This window comes from Solanum verrucosum, unplaced genomic scaffold (assembly GCF_900185275.1).
Source record: "Solanum verrucosum unplaced genomic scaffold, falcon-dt-bn FXZP01000108.1, whole genome shotgun sequence".
NCBI classification, from domain to species: Eukaryota; Viridiplantae; Streptophyta; class Magnoliopsida; order Solanales; family Solanaceae; genus Solanum; species Solanum verrucosum.
The window spans coordinates 5,482,121-5,503,212 of NW_026020274.1; the positions used below are offsets into that span (position 1 = coordinate 5,482,121).

At 36.8% G+C, this 21,092-nt stretch overlaps 1 protein-coding gene across 2 annotated transcripts in view; it reads right to left on the minus strand.

Annotated features, from left to right (window-relative positions):
* Nucleotides 1–20,764, minus strand: part of LOC125834089 (peroxisome biogenesis protein 1) — a 29,709-nt gene extending 8,945 nt beyond the window's left edge. Inside the window, exons 1-11 of one of the 2 annotated variants that reach the window (XM_049513261.1) lie at nt 20,471–20,764; nt 20,175–20,348; nt 18,542–18,641; nt 17,535–18,020; nt 16,276–16,998; nt 14,591–14,682; nt 10,092–10,165; nt 9,732–9,954; nt 9,106–9,199; nt 8,826–8,980; nt 7,248–7,478 (exon numbers count right to left, since the gene is read on the minus strand). In XM_049513261.1, the coding sequence (XP_049369218.1) occupies nt 7,248–7,478; nt 8,826–8,980; nt 9,106–9,199; nt 9,732–9,954; nt 10,092–10,165; nt 14,591–14,682; nt 16,276–16,998; nt 17,535–18,020; nt 18,542–18,641; nt 20,175–20,348; nt 20,471–20,674 (2,556 nt within the window). In that variant the 5' untranslated portion in view covers nt 20,675–20,764. Of the gene's footprint in view, nt 1–7,247; nt 7,479–8,825; nt 8,981–9,105; nt 9,200–9,731; nt 9,955–10,091; nt 10,166–14,590; nt 14,683–16,275; nt 16,999–17,534; nt 18,021–18,541; nt 18,642–20,174; nt 20,349–20,470 lie in introns of those variants that run through there. The other variant, XM_049513262.1, reaches the window with a different exon arrangement.
* Between the last annotated feature and the right edge of the window lie 328 nt (nt 20,765–21,092).

Here is a 21,092-nt window from a genome sequence, read left to right on the forward strand (position 1 = left end):
ATGATAACTCATCTTCAGGACAAGTTCTTACTCCTGAAATGGTACAACAAATGATCGTGTCAGCCTTTTCAGCATTGGGATTACATGGTAATGATGTTACATCTAATTTTTGGATTGTTGATTCAGGTGCTTCCAATCACATGACCAACTCAACGAGCATCCTAAAAACTGTTCGTAAGTATCAAGGTCCATCACAAATACAGATTGCCAATGGTAGTAATTTACCCATTACCAAGGTTAGGGACATTACTCCAACTTTCAAGAATGTTTTTGTTTCACCAAAGCTCTCAACTAGTCTTATTTCAGTTGGACAATTGGTAGATAACAATTGTGATGTGAATTTTTCTCGTAATGGTTGTCTTGTGCAGGATCAGGTGTCGGGGACGATAATCACGAAGGGGCCTAAAGTTGGACGATTGTTTCCTATACACTTTTCCATCCTCCTGTTCTACCTTTTGCTTGTACTTCTACTGCTAGTAAGATTGAGGTTTGGTATAAGCATCTTGGACATCCAAATTTTGTTGTGTTGTCTCATTTATCAAATTTTGGTTTATTGGGAAATAAAAATCAATTTTCAGTTGCTTCCATTGATTGTTCTACTTGTAAATTAGGCAAAAGTAAAAATCTTCCTTTTCCTAATTTTGGTAGTCGTGCTACAAAGTATTTTGATGTTATTCATAGTGATGTTTGGGGAATTTCACCAATTATTTCTCATTTCAAATACTTTGTAACATTCATAGATGATTATAGTCGGTTTACATGGGTGTATTTTCTTCGATCCAAATCTGAGGTATTTTCCATGTTCAAGACATTTTTGGCTTACATTAAGACTCAATTTTCTACATGCATCAAATTATTAAGATCTGATTCTAGTGGAGCATATATGTCTTATGAATTCAAAATATTCTTGCTTGACAAAGGAATTGTCTCACAACACTCTTGCCCATATACACCACAACGAAATGGAGTTGCTGAACGAAAAAATCGTCATCTTTTAGATGTCACTCGTACTTTATTGATTGAGTCCTCTATACCAGCTAAATATTGGGTGGAAGCTCTGTCTACTGCTGTCTATTTAATTAATAGATTGCCATCTAAAGTGCTAAAGTTTGAGTCTCCATATTTTCGTCTTTATCACCAAAATCCTAACTATAGTGATTTTCATACATTTGGTTGCGTTTGTTTTGTGCATTTGCCTCCTTCGCAGAGCAATAAACTTTTTGTACAGTCTACTAAATGTGCTTTTATGGGTTATAGTACTTCACAAAAAGGTTTTATTTGCTATGATCCATGTTCTCACAAATTTTGTATTTCTTTTTTTTTGAGAATGGTAACTTTTTCTTCTATTTATCCACAGGTATACTACATCAAAGTAGCCCCTCTTCCAAAAGTATTACAAACTAGACTGACTCCATCTGTGCTTTTTGTCACAAATAGTCTAAAACATCAAAAAGTTCTTCTGCCTGTACTAAGACTTTCTGTTTACACCAAAAATAATAAAGAGCTATACAATTCATCTTGAAATTCTGCACATTGTTCTTCTTGCCCTCAAAACATCTTTGATTCCTTTCTTTCCACATTGTCCACCATATACAAGCTGGGACAATCCTCTATCTCTCCTCCTTAATTGTAGTATTGCCAATATTGATCGAACAATTTAGGAGTTGTACTATGTTTCTTGGTCTCACCCAAGTGATCTTTCTAAGGCTGCTGAGTATTCTCCATAATTGATCTGTCCATTTGCAATGCAGAAAGAGATGGTTGACTGTATCTTCCTGTTCCTCACACAAATAGCATCTTGAGCATAGTTGGAACTTCCTCTTCTTTATATTCTCTTGTGTCAGCACTGCTTCATTTGCTAGTAACCATGTGAAACAGTTTACCTTGTATGGGATTTTAGGTCTCCATATCATCCACCATGGCCATAGCTCCATCCTATCATTTGAATTTGATTGATTAAGATCTTTGTAAGTTGACTTGACACTGAAATGTTTTCTTTGAGAATCAATATTTCTTTCCTACGATTGTAGATCCACCTTATGTTTCTCCTCTTCTTCCTACTTTTGAGGACTTATCATCTTCTTTTAAGAGGTGGTTCAAACCTAGATTTGTGTATGAACGACGTCGGCCAACTTTATCCTATCCCAACACTGATCCGCCACCTGAAACTGTACCACAACTAGAATCTGAGAACTCTTCAAGATCTGGTCCTCTTGAGCCTACTCGGCGATCTACCAGAGTATCTCGTACTCCCAACTGGTATGGCTTTTCCTCAACTTTATCCAACATATTTGTTCTATCTTGTTACTCACAAGCTTCCAAGCATGAATGTTGGCAGAAAGCAATGGAAGAAGAACTTTTGACTCTTAAAGAAAATGACACATGGGACATCATTTCATGTCCTTCAAATGTCCGCCCTATTGGGATGTAAATGGGTTTATTCAATTAAACTTCATTCTGATGGATCTCTTGATCGGTACAAAGCTCGATTGGTTGTTCTTGGTAATAGACAAGAGTATGGGGTGGACTATGAGGAGACTTTTGCACTCGTAGCCAAAATAACTACAGTGCGAACTATTATTGCCATTGTTGCTTCACAAAACTGGTCTTTGTATCAAATGGATGTCAAAAATGCTTTTCTCCATGGTGATCTTAAAAAAGATATTTATATGAAACCTCCACCTGGTTTGTTCTCATCGCCTACATCAGATGTATGCAAGTTGAAGCGGTCTTTGTATGGATTAAAACAAGCTCCAAGAGCTTGGTTTGATAAGTTCCGGTCTACTTTGCTACAATTTTCTTTTGAGCAGAGCAAATATGACTCATCTTTGTTTCTTCAGAAAACATCTATAGGTTGTGTTCTTCTTTTGGTGTATGTAGATGACATTATTATCACAAGAACTGATTCTTCACTAATCACTAGCCTCCAACAGCAGCTTAAAGATTCTTTTCATATGAAGATCTTGGTACTTTTACTTATTTTTTGGGTTTGGAAGTTCATAATGTTGCTTCAGGTGTGTTTCTAAACCAACACAAATATACTCAGGATCTGATTTCTTTGGCTGGTCTTCAAGATTCATCCTCCGCAGATACTCCATTGGAATAGAATGTGAAGTATCGTCGTGAGGAAGGCGATTTTCTTCCTGATCCAACTATATTTCGACAATTAGTTGGGAGTCTAAATTACCTTACTTTTACTCTGTCTGATATCTCTTTTGATATCTCTTTTGCAGTTCAACAAGTTAGTCAATTTATGCAAGCTCCCCGTCATCTCCACTTGGTGGCTATTCGTCGCATCATTCAATATCTTCTAGGAACATCTGCTCGTGGATTGTTCTTTCCAAGTGGTTCTCCTATTCGTCTTAATGCTTTTTAGTGATTCTGATTGGGCGGGATGTCCTGATACTCGTCGTTCAGTCTCTGGTTGGTGCATGTTTCTTGGAGAGTCATTGATATCTTGGAAGAGTAAAAAGCAAGATCGTGTGTCAAAATCTTCAACAGAGGCTGATTATCTATCCATGTCTACTGCTTGTTCTGAGGTTGTATGGCTTCGTGGATTACTTGCTGAGATTGGATTTCCTCAATCTCATCCTACTCCTCTCCACGCTGACAATACAAGTGTTATTCAGATTGCTACTAATCCAATTTTTCATGAGAGAACCAAACACATCGAAGTGGATTGTCATTATATAAGAGAAGATGTAGATAAATGAGTCATTACTCTTTCACATGTGTCCAGCGATCTTCAAATAGCTGATGCGTTTACAAAATCCATGGCACGGCAACGCCATCAGTTTCTAGTAGGCAAATTGATGTTGCTTGATCCACCAGCATCAATTTGAGGGGGGATGTGTTAGCATGATGGACAACTAAATGATTGTATATATTAATGTAATTATATAGTGATATAAATTAGCATGATCATATACATTTGTTGTAGTATCAAAGGAATAAATATTGTGATAGAATAGCCGATTTGGAGGGATAGCAAGGCAGATTTAGAGGGATTGAAGAGCAGATGTGTAGAGATAGAATAGCTGATCTTTAGGGATAGGAATGGCGGATATTTAGGAATGTGTAATCTTTATTTTCTCTATATAATGGAAAGACTCTCACTTTGAGAGGCATTCAGCAAAAAATTGACAGGGCATGCACTACATTACAAATGAGTTATGTTTGGGCACAACCCAACTAAACCTATCTATTTTTAGTAGCCCAAATCAGTCCATAACTTTAGCACAAATTGACCCGTTAGTGGCCGAAAAGAATTCTTATGCGTTGTCACTCTAAGTTGCTTGAACTCGGGTGTGGGTGTCCAATACGGTTGCAGATCTAGAGGTCGGATCCTTCATGATCTAATTTTTAAGATTCGGGGATATGGATATGGATACGGGTCGGGGATTCTCTTAAAATAATGAAAATATCTAAGAATTGAATTATAAAACCTAAATTATGAGAATATTATGTGGAGAACTTGAGGAGAATCCTGGAAGGAGATTAAAGGAAAAGGAGTGACATAGAAATTTCTATATAAAAGGTGTTCCATTTTCTTCAATTGCACCTTAGCTTTTGTATTGATTATGGGAATCATTAAAATTGCCTAGACTTGTCCCATCGATTTTGGTCAAAGTACCCAAAATCCGTTGACCAAATCGGACACGGATCCCACACCCATGTCGTGTCGACACGGGTGCGGCACCAAAAATGAAGAGTCTGAGCAACTTAGTTGTCACTTTCTCTTCCTTCTTTGTGAATAAATCTTGAAGACCACAATGGGCATGAGATATACATAGTGGGTAGTGGTTAATGTTTATCTTCTTCCAACCTAAATTGGTGCCTGAGAAAAACCATTTTAATACCTTCCATAATTTCTCGTTTTATTTTTAATTAGTACTGTGACTAGGAAACTGTATTAAATTTACTTTAGCATTTATATTTTGCTTTAGTTTCAATAAAAAGGGCAGCTCAACGCACAAAGCATACACGTTAGGAGGGTGGAGGAAGGACCGCACCTCAAGAGGTGTGATGTAGACAGTCTACTCTATTGCAAGCATTAGTGGATGCTTCCACAGCTCGAACCCGTGACTTATAGATCACACAGAGATAACTTTATTGTTGCTCTTGCTCCAAGGCTCCCCTTCTTGCTTTAGTTTCAAATTGTATTAAGAATTCTTTGAATGTAGATCTTCTGGTGCAAGCTTTATGGTGAAAGATTCTCGTGAAAAAGAATTTAATCCTTGCAACTAGGGTAGCTTTACTTATTTGTATAAATTTTTAACTTTATGTAATATGTACTAAAACATGTTTGAAAATATTTGGTTGAGAATGTTATGGAAAAAAAAAAGTTGGGCCAAGTTGGACTATAGCCCCTTATTTAGCCCATCTTGATCCAATCCATCTTAGCCCAGCCGAGCAAATATTGGGCAGGGTTGGGCATTGACCCATTTATTGGTTCAACGCATCTTAACCTGCTCAACCTTAGCCCAAACAGCCCATTTTCCACCCCTAGGTAAAACCATCAACAAGTTTTTACTCCCTCTGACCCAATTTTTGTGGCACCCTTTCCTTTTTAGTCCGTCCCAAAAAGAATATCATCTTTCCTTATATGGAAACTATTTAATGGCACCATTCATTTTACCCTCATTGGATCCCACTTAGTACTTAATTGTGAAGAAAAGTTGACTAAAAGTAAGCACTAAAGTGACATTAATAAGGACAATTTGGTAAACATAACAAAGTCTTCCCTTATTTCTTAAACTCCATGCGCTGTCAAACAGAGACACCTAAATTGGGACGGAGGGAGTAATTGATATGAAAGGCAGAGATGAAAAAGGAATAGAAGAAAAGAGTGGAAATGTAAAATAAAATGTGAACTTTTTGATGTACTTTCAGTGATGGCATCAGAAAGATGCAGAGAGTACAAAGATAGTAAGGGCCCATTTGGACATAAATATTTTGTAGCTTTTTTTTCAAAAACATGTTTGGTTGTACATTGTGTCAACTTTTCACTTCAAACTGAAGAATCTTCAAGTTTCTCAGACCACTTTCTCAAGTAAAAAAAAATCCAAATTCCCTCCCAAATCTTCAACATTTTTCAAGTGAAATATATGTCCAGACACAACTTCAACTTCCAAATACTCTTTTTCAACCCAACTTCAAATACTACTTCTCAAATATCACTCAATTCATGTCCAAACGCTTACCAAGTACCAAAGAGAGTTTGTTAGCTCCATTACATGAAGTTCTATGCCAAACATAAGGAGATAACAAAGTCCAAAGAGATGTAAGGGGTATTTACAGGGAATAGTTTTTTTATTTTCTTTTTAAGAAAGATTAACAATATTTACAGGGGTTAGATCACTCCAAGCCTCCAACTAAATAAACTACTTGAGAAGTGAGAACAAAGTCCAAAAAGTAGTCAATGGTATTTACAGGAGATAGTTCAAATATTGTAGAAGATCTGTATTGATAGATGCTAAAAGGAAGTCCACACCAATCTACTTTTTGAGGGAGTCGGAGACAATCAAAGAGGCAGCAAAATAGGAACTTTCAGTCAGGGAGAGCTCAACAAGGTCGAGACAAGATAATGGATATTCCAAGGAAGATCGAAGAAGATGAATGAAGGTTTATACCTAACCCTAACTGGCACTCTGAATTCAATCCCATCTACATAGATGTTCCAAGCCACGAGATGAGGGGGGTCTCTCTTACTGTTAACCCGTTTTCCTCTGGTTGTTGGGAAGTGAGTTAAAATGATCAAAAGAAATAAATATGGAGTCTAAACCATGGATGCAAGGGAACAAAGTTTTTACCTTTAGGTTTATCTCTCATCATATCAGAAACAAAATGACTTTGTAAAAACTTTTTAAGTACACTTCCTTTCTTTCTCATCTCCAGCATATAATTTAAAATTTCCAAATCCAATACCTTCATTCAGAACAATTTTTTACTCGATCAATTAAAAGGTTATACAAAAAATTTATTAGAACCCAAAGTTTTGAAAGAAAAAGAAGGATACAATTTAACCTCCCATGTGTCAAATTAATGCTGGTAAAGCAAGTAAAGCAGAAGAAAACATAAAAGGGGAACAGAAATCGAAGTCGACGCATAGACATCAAATAAAGAACTGATTGATTACAATTATGTCAATGTCTCGTAGAATGAACAACTATGACATTAATTAGTTTACCAATAAAGGATATACAACCACAAAAAAAAAAGTTGAAAAGAAGAAAATAAACGTTTACCTCTATAATAGCATTCCGGATGTCATTAAGACCTCCAACATCCTCCCAGCCAGACCGGCCACCATCAGCAGCAGGTTTAGTGATGTCACGCATAGCCACTGGAATAAACTCATGCATGGCACGCAGGAAATCATCCTTAAACAAAACAGGTTTTCCCTGACTGCCAACAGCCAAATCACTAGACAAAAACCGGGCAGTTGCAGCATGAACAGACCTATCAACCAGTATTTCCTGAAATAAAATAAAGCCCAGCATAAATGCAAATGTACCTCTGATAGCTAAAGAATGGAAATCAGAAACTCCATCAAATTATGGCAAGAACACGAAGAACAAAGCTGCACATGAACACTATATTTTGGACTCACAACTTCAATGAAATACAATTTTAAGACATTAATCATCGAGATATATGATACAACCTGAAAATGGACAATATTAAAACTTTCTGTTCAGAAGCTACAATACAGTTTATGAAGTACAAATAGTTCATTGTGAAGGGATGTCGTAGAATGGTAAGGGTTCCACTACCCTTAACTAGAGGTCTCAGCTTCAAGCCCTAGAGATGGAGTCTCCTTTGAGAGGGTCATAGGAAGCCCTAAAGAACCCCAAAGTGGGTTTTCTATGGTGTTAGTTCCAATTAGTCAGGCCAGTGGGTTCAGAGTACCAGATGGAACAAATACTTCATTCTGATTGACATGCTTGTCTATATGACTTTCTTCTGGATGACTATTGCTGTTTCAACAGTGGATAGAGAGATACTGATTCTCAGTCCAAGCGTGAGTAGGAGTATTAGAAAACCAAATCGCGTACATGGTTTAACAAAATATTGATAATTTGTAGTCCAACTGTTAGCTACCCACAAAAAGAAATAATTCACCAACCACATAATAATTCATTCTTGCACAGAAAAGGTAAGCTACTTCGTGACCTCCCAAAATATAAATTCATGTCGTACATGGGGAAGGAATATTAGGGCTCGGCCATGTTAATCAGTAAATAGATGGTATATCCCAACTAAACAAAAGACAAGCAGTAAAAGATATGGTTATAGTAGCTCACGAATTCATCCTTCTAATCGAGAAAAAAACCTCTCGTTCCATTTTTTCCTGGATAGACAAGAAGTACTTGTCTATTACTGGCCATCTCTCAATTAGATAGCCTTGCATGGTCCTAAATTAAGAGGAAATTGTTGTCTGTAAGTACCATATGAAGTGCTCTCTTCAATAAAAAAGAATAGCTCCCAGTTCTACTGTCAAGCCCATTCATGAGGGGAATTCCTAGAATAAATTACTTCAACATCTTTTGATAAGGAAAAAAAAATGTTGAATTAATTTATTTTACTTCAACATTATTCCTTAGTTCTCTGTTTGCAGAAGGCAGGAAGTTTGGAGTTTGGACATCTAAGCTAAATTTGTGATTCTCCTGCACATACTTCAATTGGAAGGAAAATCAGCAAGGACAGATTTATGCATTCCAGATCAAATTAAAAGCTAATCATATGCAGCTGAGGTAGCAGCAAGCATTCATAGAGAAGTGTTGTAATCAGTTATTAACAAAACTTAGAGCTGAACTAAGTACCAGATCATATGCGTCATATCCATCACACTTGGAGGCTATATCCAGCAAGGTGTCATCAGAACATTGCAAAGAACGCTTCTGAATGATATGTTTTAGCAAGGCACCACGCTCTGTGGTAGCAGGTGCAGACAATTTAACATGAAAGTCAAACCTCCCTGATCATAATAAAATTCAATACATTAGGATTAAGAATAAAGTATTGATACTAAAGCTAGAGGAAGACACTTTAAACTGTCATAAGCAACAAAACTGATTTCTCCATGAATGATGATGGACTAACCAGAAGAAGTCAAGTTCAGTGGTAAATTAGTCAGAGACTGTGCACAAGCAATAAATGCAACTGGGCCAATCCCACACGTGTTCCTCCGCTTTTCCTATTTAACATACAGAAACAGATTTATCACTTAAAAGGATCTGTGATGAAATTACTCAAGAGCCCAAGACCTAACTAACGTTGCACATAATATTGCAAACCTTGAATGTTCTTGGCTAAAAGTTATCAATGCACAGAGGTTGATTTTTAATAATGGTGGTATTTGGGTCAGCTTGTGTGTACCTCGACTATTCCATCAACTTCTAGAATATGAGAATTTTCTAGGTTTGTCTAAGTTCACAGAAAAAAAAAATATGGGAAGGAAGCTAAGTAGCATCATGACTGTACTGCTTCAGAATCCTATATGTTCTCATCAGTTGTGTTATTCCTACCTCATTCAGAAGCAGCTATATCTTCCGCCAATTTTTGGGGAAGCAGAACTGAGTTGGTGGAGATTCTAAGATGAAAACAAAAATCAAGCTGACAATGGAAATTCTGAAATCCTAGCTCGTTTAGACTCAAACACCATCGAACACATCATGCCTCAGATAAATATTAAAGTAGCTCCCTACACAGGGTCAAACAAGTCTCACCTCATATTCATCCATAATATCAGCAAAATATTCTGCAAGCACTGCTGATGAGGATGAAGGTTGAGAAGCCTCAGATTCAGAGGAAGCGGCAACAATGCTATCAAGATCATCAAACACCACAACAGAAGGTGCATGATCCAAAGCATCAGCAACATAGCTCAATAAAGTTTGACGAATGGCTGAAGGCTTTTCCAAAGCAAGCTTAGAACAAGATAAGAATATTCTGCAGAAAGAAACAAGAGTCAGGCTTCGTCCCTTGGTACAAAATCATTAACGTTCAAACTGAAGCTTCAAAATGGAGTAAAGCTAATGTCCAACAGAAAACAAAGGTTTAGTGGGATTGACGAAACAAATCCTTACATATGGGCCAAGATGTCCTCACTTTCTTCAGCAAATTTAGCAGCAACTGTAGCTAATAATGTTTTCCCCGAACCCTAAAATCAGAAGAATATCCAATTTGGGTTCATTAAACAGTTTTTAATAATATTGTAAGATTCACATTAGTCAGGGTCAAAATCATACTAAAACTAACCTAGATAAAAATAGAGATAGGAATTACACTTATCCACTTACATCTCATACATTACACAAATTGCACTTCTATGCATTTGCTCCATTCGGGATCCATAAGTTCAAGGACATATCCTAAAGGATACCATTACTATTAAAGGAAATTCAGCACTTTGTGACCATACACTTCCTTACTACACATCCCTTTCAAAAATTTTTTAGTCAACGTGTATCAGCAACGATAATATATAAAAGATTATACCTCAATGTGCAGTTGCAAAGTATCTTTAAAGGGCAAATGATACCTATAATAAGTTTTTGCATTTTGATACTTGGTTTCATCCTTTAAGATGGTAAAGGAGTGAGATAAAAAATTTAAAAAGCAATAGTTCTCAATTAACGATTAACTTAATTCGGGACTTCTTAGTAGCATCACCAAGGACATACAATTTAGTCTACGCTTAAGTAGTCTGAGAAACTCAACGAATCGGCATTTAGTGGAGCTACTGACCAAATAAGAGTTTCCTAGCTAGCATCTTTTCTTTTCTTTTTTCATTAAGGCCAAACAAGAAGTTAAAAGCCTAATTAATTGCATTTAAATTAGAAAAATAGACCAAGCTCACACGTAGATTTAAAAACTTTTTTATTAAGTACCAAGCTGGCATGTAGATTGAAAGCCTATGATAAATCAAATTTGAAAGTTAATAATACAAGAGACACCAACCGTTTTTTCCCTTCTTGTGAAAAGACTAGTAAAGCCTTTTGTAGAACTTTTTTTAAAAAATTGAGCCTGTTTGTCTCTAAATGAGTAGACTAAGTGTATTATTCTAAAACAAAAATTGATTTTCAATAAACATGGTCTCCTCAAATTCTGAATCTCAAAATCTTTTATTTCTGATAAGTAAGAGAGAATTTTATTCATCAATTTGGACTGAACTAAACAGGTGTTGACATGTATGTAGTGAGCATTGTTACAAAAAAGATACATGTAGATTCTCCTACAGCTTCTCAAGAGTGTGAAGTAACTCAAATTTATTAAAAAAGCTAATAAGTACACTTTCAATTTTGTTAGGGAAGTGTATCTATGTTGTATACAAGTGCTGCAGACTTGCAGCTACTTCATTCTCAAAACACCAGCTTGTTTTCCATTCTAAATCACCCATAAAATACAAGGCGGAATTCTGGTCCATATGCCTTTATGCTGTCTTTTCCCCTTCTTTTCCATCCAGCATATAATAGCTTCCTATAAGCTGCTTCACATCACTATTTTACATTTAAAATACCAAGGAACATCTGTCATAGCTGAGATGCTACGGTCACACTCTTGCATCTATTATATCCCAGGGAGCCAGATTTCAGATGAGTGCTATCTCTTAGTCAGCTTCCTCAAGAGAGTGGAAGCCATTCAGGTTCCTTCTTAAAATCCTAGCATTTTATGGTTCAGAATATTTTTCTTCTTTTTTTTCTTTTTTTTCTTTTTTTTTTTTGGCTTCTTCCTAAATTTCTATGTTCACTGGTCAAGAAGAAAAATAAGACATAAGCATAAACTGTCCCCTTTAATAAGTCAACTCTACTAATGGTCCCTGCATTGGGCCACTGGATCTTGTGGGCTCCAGTGGTCCCTGCATTGTCTTATTTTACTTGTATCATCCCTACATTGTGGGCCACCGGATCTTGCAGGCTCCACAAATCTAATGGTCCAAAATTGCAGGGACCAAGTTAAACCGGGGTCATTGGAAGAATGCTCAAGACAATCAAAGCATGTAAGGAATATTCTATAGCATGTGTACATACAGTAGGTAGCTTGATTTACTCCTAACTTGATCTGTTCTAGAACTCCTAGCTTGATTAGGTATTGATTTCCTTTGCTTTTTAGGACATGACATGTATACTTAGCTATTTAAACTCCAATAGCTTGTTGGAATAATCAAGCAGAGTTCTCTCTCAAACTCGTGTCTTCTCACATGGTATCAGAGCTTTCTTTAGTGAGAAAACAAGAATAATAAGAGAACAAAATTGCTAAGAAATTTTTTTCCAGCAAAACCTCCATTGTTCCGCGACTCTGACACTCTCGGGGGTATTGTGCATACACCATTACCACCATTACGATCGGAATCCTTGCGGCTTGTGGTGTTTTTCACCCACTTTTCCGGCAGATTTTTTTCCAGTAACTTTTTCCAGCGAGACAGCAAGCAGTTCTCAGTATTCCAGATCTATTCTTCAGGTTTTTTCCCCAGAATTTACTTTATTTTTGGACAGTAATAGATCTGTTTTTCATGTCTCTCGGATCCGATATGTTTAGCACTAAATCTGTGAGTTCCAGCAACCTAAACCATGGCATCACCACAGAACCTTTGACGGGTAGTGCAAACTATTCATCTTGGTCCTCCTCTATTCAATTATGGTGCAAGGGACAAGGTGCTCAGGATCACTAGGTTACACTGGCCAAGGATAGTACTAAAAAGGATAGGGACGAATGGGAGAAGATTGATGCTCAATTGTGTAGTCTGATATGGAAATCTATTGATTCAAAGTTGATGCAAATTGTTTCGACCATTCAAAACTTGTTTCTTAGTTTGGGAAAAGGCTCGTAGGCTATACACAAATGACATATACCGCTTTTTATAATGTGACTTCTCGATTGACTAACCTTAAAAAGCAGGACTCAGATATGTCAACTTATCTTGGACAGGTTCATGCGGTTATGGAAGAATTTAATGAGTTAATGCCCGCTCTCCAAGTATTGAAAAGCAATGGAGCAGCGTCACAGAAGATGTTTCTAGTTGTTACACTTGTTGGACTTCCATCTAATCTTGACACAGTGCAAGATCAAATTTTGGCTAGCTCTACTGTTCCTGTTGTGGATGACTTGTATGCTTGATTGTTACGACTAGCTGCACCACCTATGACGTCTAGTCATCTGGTACCGCCTGCAAATTCTTCTGTCCTATCATCTCAGACTGCATTTCAGAGAAAATCGACATGGAGGCCGGTATGGGAAACAACGACCAAGACGTGCCTATTGTAACAAATTGGGTCATACCCGTGATGTGTGCTACTCTCTACATGGTAAACCAAAGAATGCTCATGTTGCTCAAACTGAATACACTGGTGATCCCACCAATCAATTGTTCTCTTGTCTAAAGTAATACAATGACTTTCTCCGGTATCAGGCGAGTAAGCAGACATCTTCATCAATACCTTTTGTTGCCCAAGTTAGTAATCATGTTAATCACGTTGATTTTTTTTAAAATCATGTTAATCATGTTGCTTGTATCCCACAGTCCACCACACTTGGCCCTTGGGTTATGGACTCAGGTGCTTCTAACCACATTTTTGGTAACAATCTTTATTGTCCAATATTACTTACTCTCAGTCCCTTCCCACTGTTACATTAGCAGATGGTTCCCAGACCATGGCAGCCGGAGTCAGTCAAGCCAATTCCTTACCTTCCTTGACTCTAAATAATGTTCTTTTTGTCCCTGGTTGTCCCCTTTAGACTCTTCTCAATAAGTCGTTTGGCTAAGGCCTTAAATTGTTTCGTCTCATTTTTTAGTGACTTCTTTGTCATACAGGACCTCAGTATGGGAAGGATGATTGGTGAAGGGCATAAGTTAGATGGACTTTATCATCTCAATTCTCACAAATCCACTATAGTTTGTTCAGTCTCAGAGTCTCCAAATTTAATCCACAGAAGATCGGGTCACCCTAGGTTATCCAAACTTCAAAAGATGGTACCTAGCTTGTCCAAATTGTCTAAGTTAGATTGTGAGCCAGGTCAATTGGGGAAGTACACCTGAGCTACTTTTCCATGTAGTCCTAAATAATCGTGCAGAGTCTCTTTCTCATTTAGTTCATTATGATATTTGGGGCCCTGGTAGAGTCAGTTCTACATTGGGTTTTAAAGTATTTTGTTACTTTCATTGATGATTACTCAAGGTGCACTTGGATGTTCTTAATGAAAGATCGTTCTGAATTATTTTCCATATTTCAAACTTTTTGTGCTGAAATAAAAAAAAACAGTTTGGTGTTTCTATTCACACTTTTCGTAGTGATAATGCACGTGAATATTTATCATCTCAATAGTGTAAGGAAGTACAGCTTGTTCTTCTCCCTTTCTTTCTCCTTCGACTGAGGGCATGAAAGGAGAGATAAATTAGTTAATATTTCCTAGACTATTCCATCTCCTGAGGAATCAAACATTATACCATCAGAGAGGGAAAACACAAAACAATATAAAAGTAGCTTGTAAACCATCTAATCAGTACACTTTCAAGCTTCTTCAGAGATTTCAACATCCTAATATTCAGCACATACACATCAAAAGGAACTAGAAAAAAGGAACTCACAGAAGGACCATGGATTAGGATATGTCCTGGCAGCGGAAAATCATAAGCACTGGACAACATCCAAGATGCAGAAGATAACAATACTACCAACCCTGCAAAGTGATGATAGCATTCAGTTAAGGTGAAAAAATAGTACTTGTCTGATTAAAAAAGAAATTTGTCCAGTCTTCTTGTAACAGGTTTTTGGAGGTGGCCAGCATAGCCCTTAATGCTGAGGAATACAAAAAGTTTCCAGTTTCAAAAAAAAAGAAATTTGTCCAGTCACAAAATTAACTTGGCAGACAACGAGAAATAAATGAATATGCAACTCTCTGTGACATACTACAGACTTGCATAACAAAAATATCGTTCACAATATTTTCCATAAAAGCTGAAACCTTTCAAGATCTTCACTGATGTTGCTGGGTTTGCTAACTTAGACTCTCAACTTCTAATTGCAAAAAGTACTATTCCATCCCTTTATCCTACCAACCACATGTTGGCTTTATGCAGATTTCTTTCTCCATCAACTAGCATGAATAGGAATTTGAAAACCAAGATTGCTAAAAGCATCAGAAACAAACAAAAACCAAAAATTGCACACTGCATTCTTTTATTCCAGCATCTGGCAATTCATGCTCTCCCATTTGGTAAATTTCGTAGCTTAAATACTTATTCCATTTCCCAATGATCCAAACCTAGTCCTTTTATCATACATAGCATGTGACAGCCATCTGCGTTATTGAAGAATGAAACATGGAAACAATAAGAGCGCTCTACCTCTCCATCTGACATGAAAGCAACCTTCAACTATCACCCAAGTCCCTATGTTGAATAACCAAGATCTTTCACCACTCCAAAATTTCTTTTCCCAGGTCTGCCACTAGTGGTCGCTGCTTCCCTCTCTTCATATGCCTACCCCTTCCCTTTCCACATCAACTGTTCACAGTATCAATCTCGTCACTGCCCTCCAACTTATTCCTTCCCTTTTTTTTGTTGTTGACAAGGTAATGTAATTTATAAAAAGTCAGTACCACAAAGGTACAGAGGTACAGAGGTACAGAGAATAGTACAATTAACAGCGGATTTATATAAATCATCTATGACCCCATACTATCGAAAGAGTATAAAAATTGTGCGATACTATCTAACATACAACCCTTACACCACAAGTATAAATTTTGTTAACGCCTATGTTTTACAAAAGATATATTGTCTTTCTATCGTAACATATTTTGTTTCTCTCTTGCCAAAACAGTCCAGAATATACAAAAAGGAACAGTCTTCTATATCATCTTAAGTCTTTCATCAATCCGCCGATCCTGCCAGCATTATAGTAGACTCTTAATATCTACTGGCATATCCCTTCCTTTTTCCTTTTGTGTGCTGGCCCCTACTCTTACCGAACATACTCCAGCTTATCAAGCCTTACATAGAGCAGAAACCTTTTTCAATGTACTAAGTCTCTGATGCATGTTGCATTTCGGAAATGTAAGCATACCTTTCTCATACAACTTTACCAAAACCTTAATGATGGAATGTATCATCATTTACACAGGCAAATATAGAAAAGAGTGTCCTTGAAGAACAGAAGAAAGAAGAGTGGAAAATTTGCAGGTGAAACGCTCATCATACATCCGAATGCATTTAGAGTTAGGTTCAGATCCTAAAATGCATTAACGCAAATAAAATGAGGAAATACCTACTATTAATCACATCAGGTGCAGCTGTCCCCATCCAGTCTAATGAAGAAGTTGTAAGACTGGTGCTTTTAGCAAATAATTTCTCTCTGACAGTCCTAATGGAAAGACTGTTGCCCAGTTGAAGCTTTCCAAGCCAAGGTTCGAAGCTTTTTGGGCTGGTAGTCAACTTGCTTCCTTCATCGAATGCAACTTCATAAGCATCAATCGTTTCATCACGTAATGAGTCATCAGTAGTTGACAACACATACATGGCATCTAGTGATGTTTCTCCACCATTCATTGTTTGGCCACCATGTTTTATGGATCTGCTGTCTTTTGCTTTGAAGTGAAGCAAAGTTGTGTTCCCTAAAATCAACGATTTCACTTCCACTCCGGCCTTGATCGTGACAGCATGTAGTTGTGCAAGGCACCATCTATGCAAAATAGCTGCAATATCCTTTTTGAGATCAGACTTGATGCTCGTTTCTTTGTCTTCCTTGCTAGATTCACAAGAAAAGGCTGCGGCAATTTTCTCATGGATTGACCAATCACTAGTACCCATCTCAATGTCTGAATTGGTTCTGAAAAGTGTTGTTAATGTTTTATTATAATTATTCTTGCCCAAAGCCTCAGAATTATTTTCTTCAGAAACCCCAGTCTCCTGGAATATCTTGAATTCACAAGGTGAAAGCGAAACTAGAGGAATCTCTTTCTTCAACTTGACATTGAATCTCTTCACATATACACCTGGAAACAGAGTAATTCTTTTTAGGATTGCAGTAGGCAAATGGAGTTGAAGTAATTGCAAGCAAACCAACTTATATCTTCATGCAATACTGGACATCGTCACAGGAGAAACATTTTAGTCCGAAATATGTCAATCGTAATTTACATACATCAAAAGGTAACCTTCAGAAAGCTCCTTTTTTAATGACTTGGCTAAAGATTTCAAACGCAATAATGTCTGCAAAGACTTTTTGAGGTTCTACTATTACTTTTCTGACCGGAGGGGTTTTTAAAGAGTGGCTGTTAGAAGGTTGGACAATAAGTAACATTCTTTAATCAACTGACAAAATGAATGTGATGTTCCCTATTTTTCTGTTTCTATGAAAATTAGATCACAAAGAATAAAATAGTGGTATATGACAAAACAAAATAATAAGAAATGAAAATAGACGTGACTTGTTTCCTGAATACCAACAAGTGTAATTACTTGAACTGCCTAGATAACACCAGCTTTTCTGCAGTTGGTGCATCAATTTAATTCTGAAAGAAAAACCTACGTGAGTGTAACTCTGCTCTCAAATAAAGCCGAATAGACCGAGGAAGCATGATATGTCCTTTAGCCACTGATTCTGAAAATATTAGACGAACCATTGCTTGATGGATATTGTGCTTGTCAGGTAGAACTCCTACATTCCCTTCCTTTGAAGTTACACTACTTTTCCCTCTACGGCTATCTGTCTCATGGTTCTTCTTGGTTTCTCTGGGAAGCAATCTGGGAATTATTACCACAGTCTGAAGAGGTTCAAAAGAGTATATACTGGCCGTCTCAGGATGAATGAAGATAGCAGAAGTCAAAACCACTCTCATCTCAACTCCATCAGCCTCGTATTTGTGAATACATTGATCATCAGTATCTTGGACTCTCAATAGTGCCTTTGAGACCGAAAGCTCATTGTCTTGCATCATGGATTCCTCACCCGAACTAATATTTCTTTTGCGCCTTTTTGGAGCAACAGCAACTTCAGTTCCAGGGACAAGTTGTACTGATAACAACCAGGCAAGTCAGATATTCACGATTTTGAAGTTTTAAAATACAGATTAAGCACATGAAAAGAACATTTTATATGTCCTACCACCGTTGACCTCATTTGCCACCAAAATGAAGTTAAAGGAAGAGGTAAAAAATCAAACAAGCATATTGCAAATATGCAGCATTTATTAAAATTTCACACACCATAATCTTCTTTCCCTCCTTAAATAACAATTTGGTAATTGATAATGAAGGCATCAAGAAGCTTTAATCCACGATCTTGGTAAATGACAGTCCCAGGCAATAGATACCAGCAATTATCTTCTCTTCCTAGTAAGTAATACAAGGATTTAGGCAACATTGTCAGAGAATACATGAAAGAGTTAAACTCCACGACATGCATCTTCTCTTCAGAAACTTTATATTACAGTTGGGCAAGCTTTTAAGGAAATTGACCAAGTTTCTATCTAGAAATAGACTACAACTATAAGGATTAAATGACATCCATCAACCAATGAATTAACATCCTCTTACCTACCGGTGTCAGCGGAAAGGTTGAAACAACTTTAAATGTGATAATTGTTTGCCCATGCAGCCACAAAGGAAATCGCATTGCTCCATAGACAATCGCAACCTGTATAAAATATAAAATGGTTGAATATTGGTCAACTTCAAGAAAAAAAATATCATTCCCTCGGTTTCAAGTTAAATATTTTGTTTGATTTTACACTGTTCTGTTTTTACTTTACACTCTTCTTGAAAGAAAAGTATAGACGGAATAGTATACTAACTTTGATTTGAACACGGATTACCTTCCAATAAGTGGGTTTCTAGGTCGAGGTGATAAATTATTTTTTCTGATTTAATAAGTGGAGCAAACTGAAAGTGCGGAACAAGTAAAAACATGTCAATATATATAATATGTGGTAATATGTTCTAATTACTTTTTTTGTTCTTTTAACAACTGTGAAACTCGGGCAAACTTTCTCACCTGGACTCCTACACTTGGTACCTACTACCTCCCATCAACACACACACTATGTGACTCTGTATTAACACACAGATAATTCTAGATATTAGGTAGGATCTGAAACAATCTCAAGCATTCCCTCCCACAAATTGCCAAAACAATATAGATGCACATGTGTATTCTACTTTAAATTTTAAGTACTTTCTGGCAGAAATTCTGAGCAGTAAACCAAAAACTCAGAGTAAAGAGAAAGGATGCCATTCAGCAACCAATGGTATGATTCTTTTTCTCCGGCAGCACAAGGTTGACTTAAGTATCCAAATAATCAAATCCCACTTCACTGTCACACAGCAGGTCGATCTTTCATAAATTCAACTATAAACAAGATTTATAAAAAAGAAGTTTGATCAATTGTCTGATAGCCTTGACTTCTCGGGGCGAATGGCATCTGTTGCCTTAAGCTAACAAAACCCCATAAAGAATCTGTTCATCTTTGCTTGTTTATCTTAGTAATGTCCATAGGTCACAAAATTAATATTTTATTAAATCTTTTAATTTTTGATAACCGTGGTGTCTGGTCCAGCTTTCTCGCACTCAAATACTTCTTAAAAACTGTATGAATTGAGATTTATTTATGTATCAGACTAAAAAAAAGATAGAAACTTGCCAGACTACTGCAAGAAATCAGCCAAGAAACATGGACAAAGTATACAAATAAACATATTGGTGTGCAGTACATCACTCTTGCACTTTTTTCACCCTCTTACTGCCCCATCCCTACCTTCCCCATCCATGCAGACTACAAATCCCATTAGGGTGGTTGTTCCAACTGTAATTGAAATTTCTTTTTTCTTTTTTCTTTTTTTTTCTTTTCTTTAGGGGAATAAGCAGTTCGCTAGAATATCCCCTGGCTCCAACACTAATGTTATTGTCTTATGCATTGCCATCCTTATGAAATTTTAAGTGATCAAGGGTAAAGTTCACATGAAAGATCATACCCTGGTAGTTTCTTATCCATTCCATTTTGGTCCTAACCATTTATAACCAAAAACTACAGGAAAACCTTTAAAGACTAAAACAAATGGATATACGAGTTCGAGGAAAAACTATTCTTTGATAACAAACATCAAGGAAAAACTTAAAACAAGAAAAACAACAAACTCTCTCTCAGTAACACATACTACTAGTATTAAGCACCTGCTTTAAGATAGCTTGCTCTGCATGCTCAGCATTAAGCTCCAAAACTTCCCAATCATCTTCAGTATCTGGCTCTATGGTAACCATAGTAGCTTTAGGCAAATTGGACACTACTTTTACTTGAACTACAGTACGATCCGACAATCCAATACACTCCGCATATTGCTTCGCAATCTACATCCACACAAAACGAAAATTTAAAAATGAACACTGTAGTCTGTACAGTTACCAAAGTTTGTCTAATCATTCTACCGCCTTCTAACAGAGTTTCTAAACGGAGAAATTGAAGTGCGAACCTGAATTGAATTAGGAAATGGATTGGATGAAGCGGAACCGGACCAAGCTAGGCGCCAGAGATTGTTGCCGGAGCGGAGTTCGAGGGCTAGAACAGGAGGAAGGTAACCGGAAGCAGTGGTGGATTCGAGAGTCTGCAGTAATGTCACTGGTAGCGATACGAAGCAGCTCTCAATTCCGGCGACAACTCTCACCTCCAACTCCATTTTTTCAGATGATTTTGGAGTGTGAGATGGATGAATTGTTTCTCTTTTAGATGAGGCAGAACAGAACGAGACTGATTGCTGACTAAAATGTTGCTTTTCCCGAGGGACTCCTAATCATTGAATATGGTAGGTTATTAGACCCGACCCGAATAAAATGTGATGGGTAAGTGGGTCACTATCCTTATCCCGTGATTTGGGATATAATTAATTAGGTAGGTAATCCCTATATATTCTTTTTTATTACTTTAAAATGATCGAGATTATTACGATAATAATTAATTTCATAATACATTCTAAAGGATAAATAGTTATTTTAGTTTTTATGTTACTGAGTAATTGTAGTTTCCGTTTTGTATTATTTTACTAAATATTTTAAATCTTCAATTAAAATAAACGTATGATTTTGATCCTTAAAATT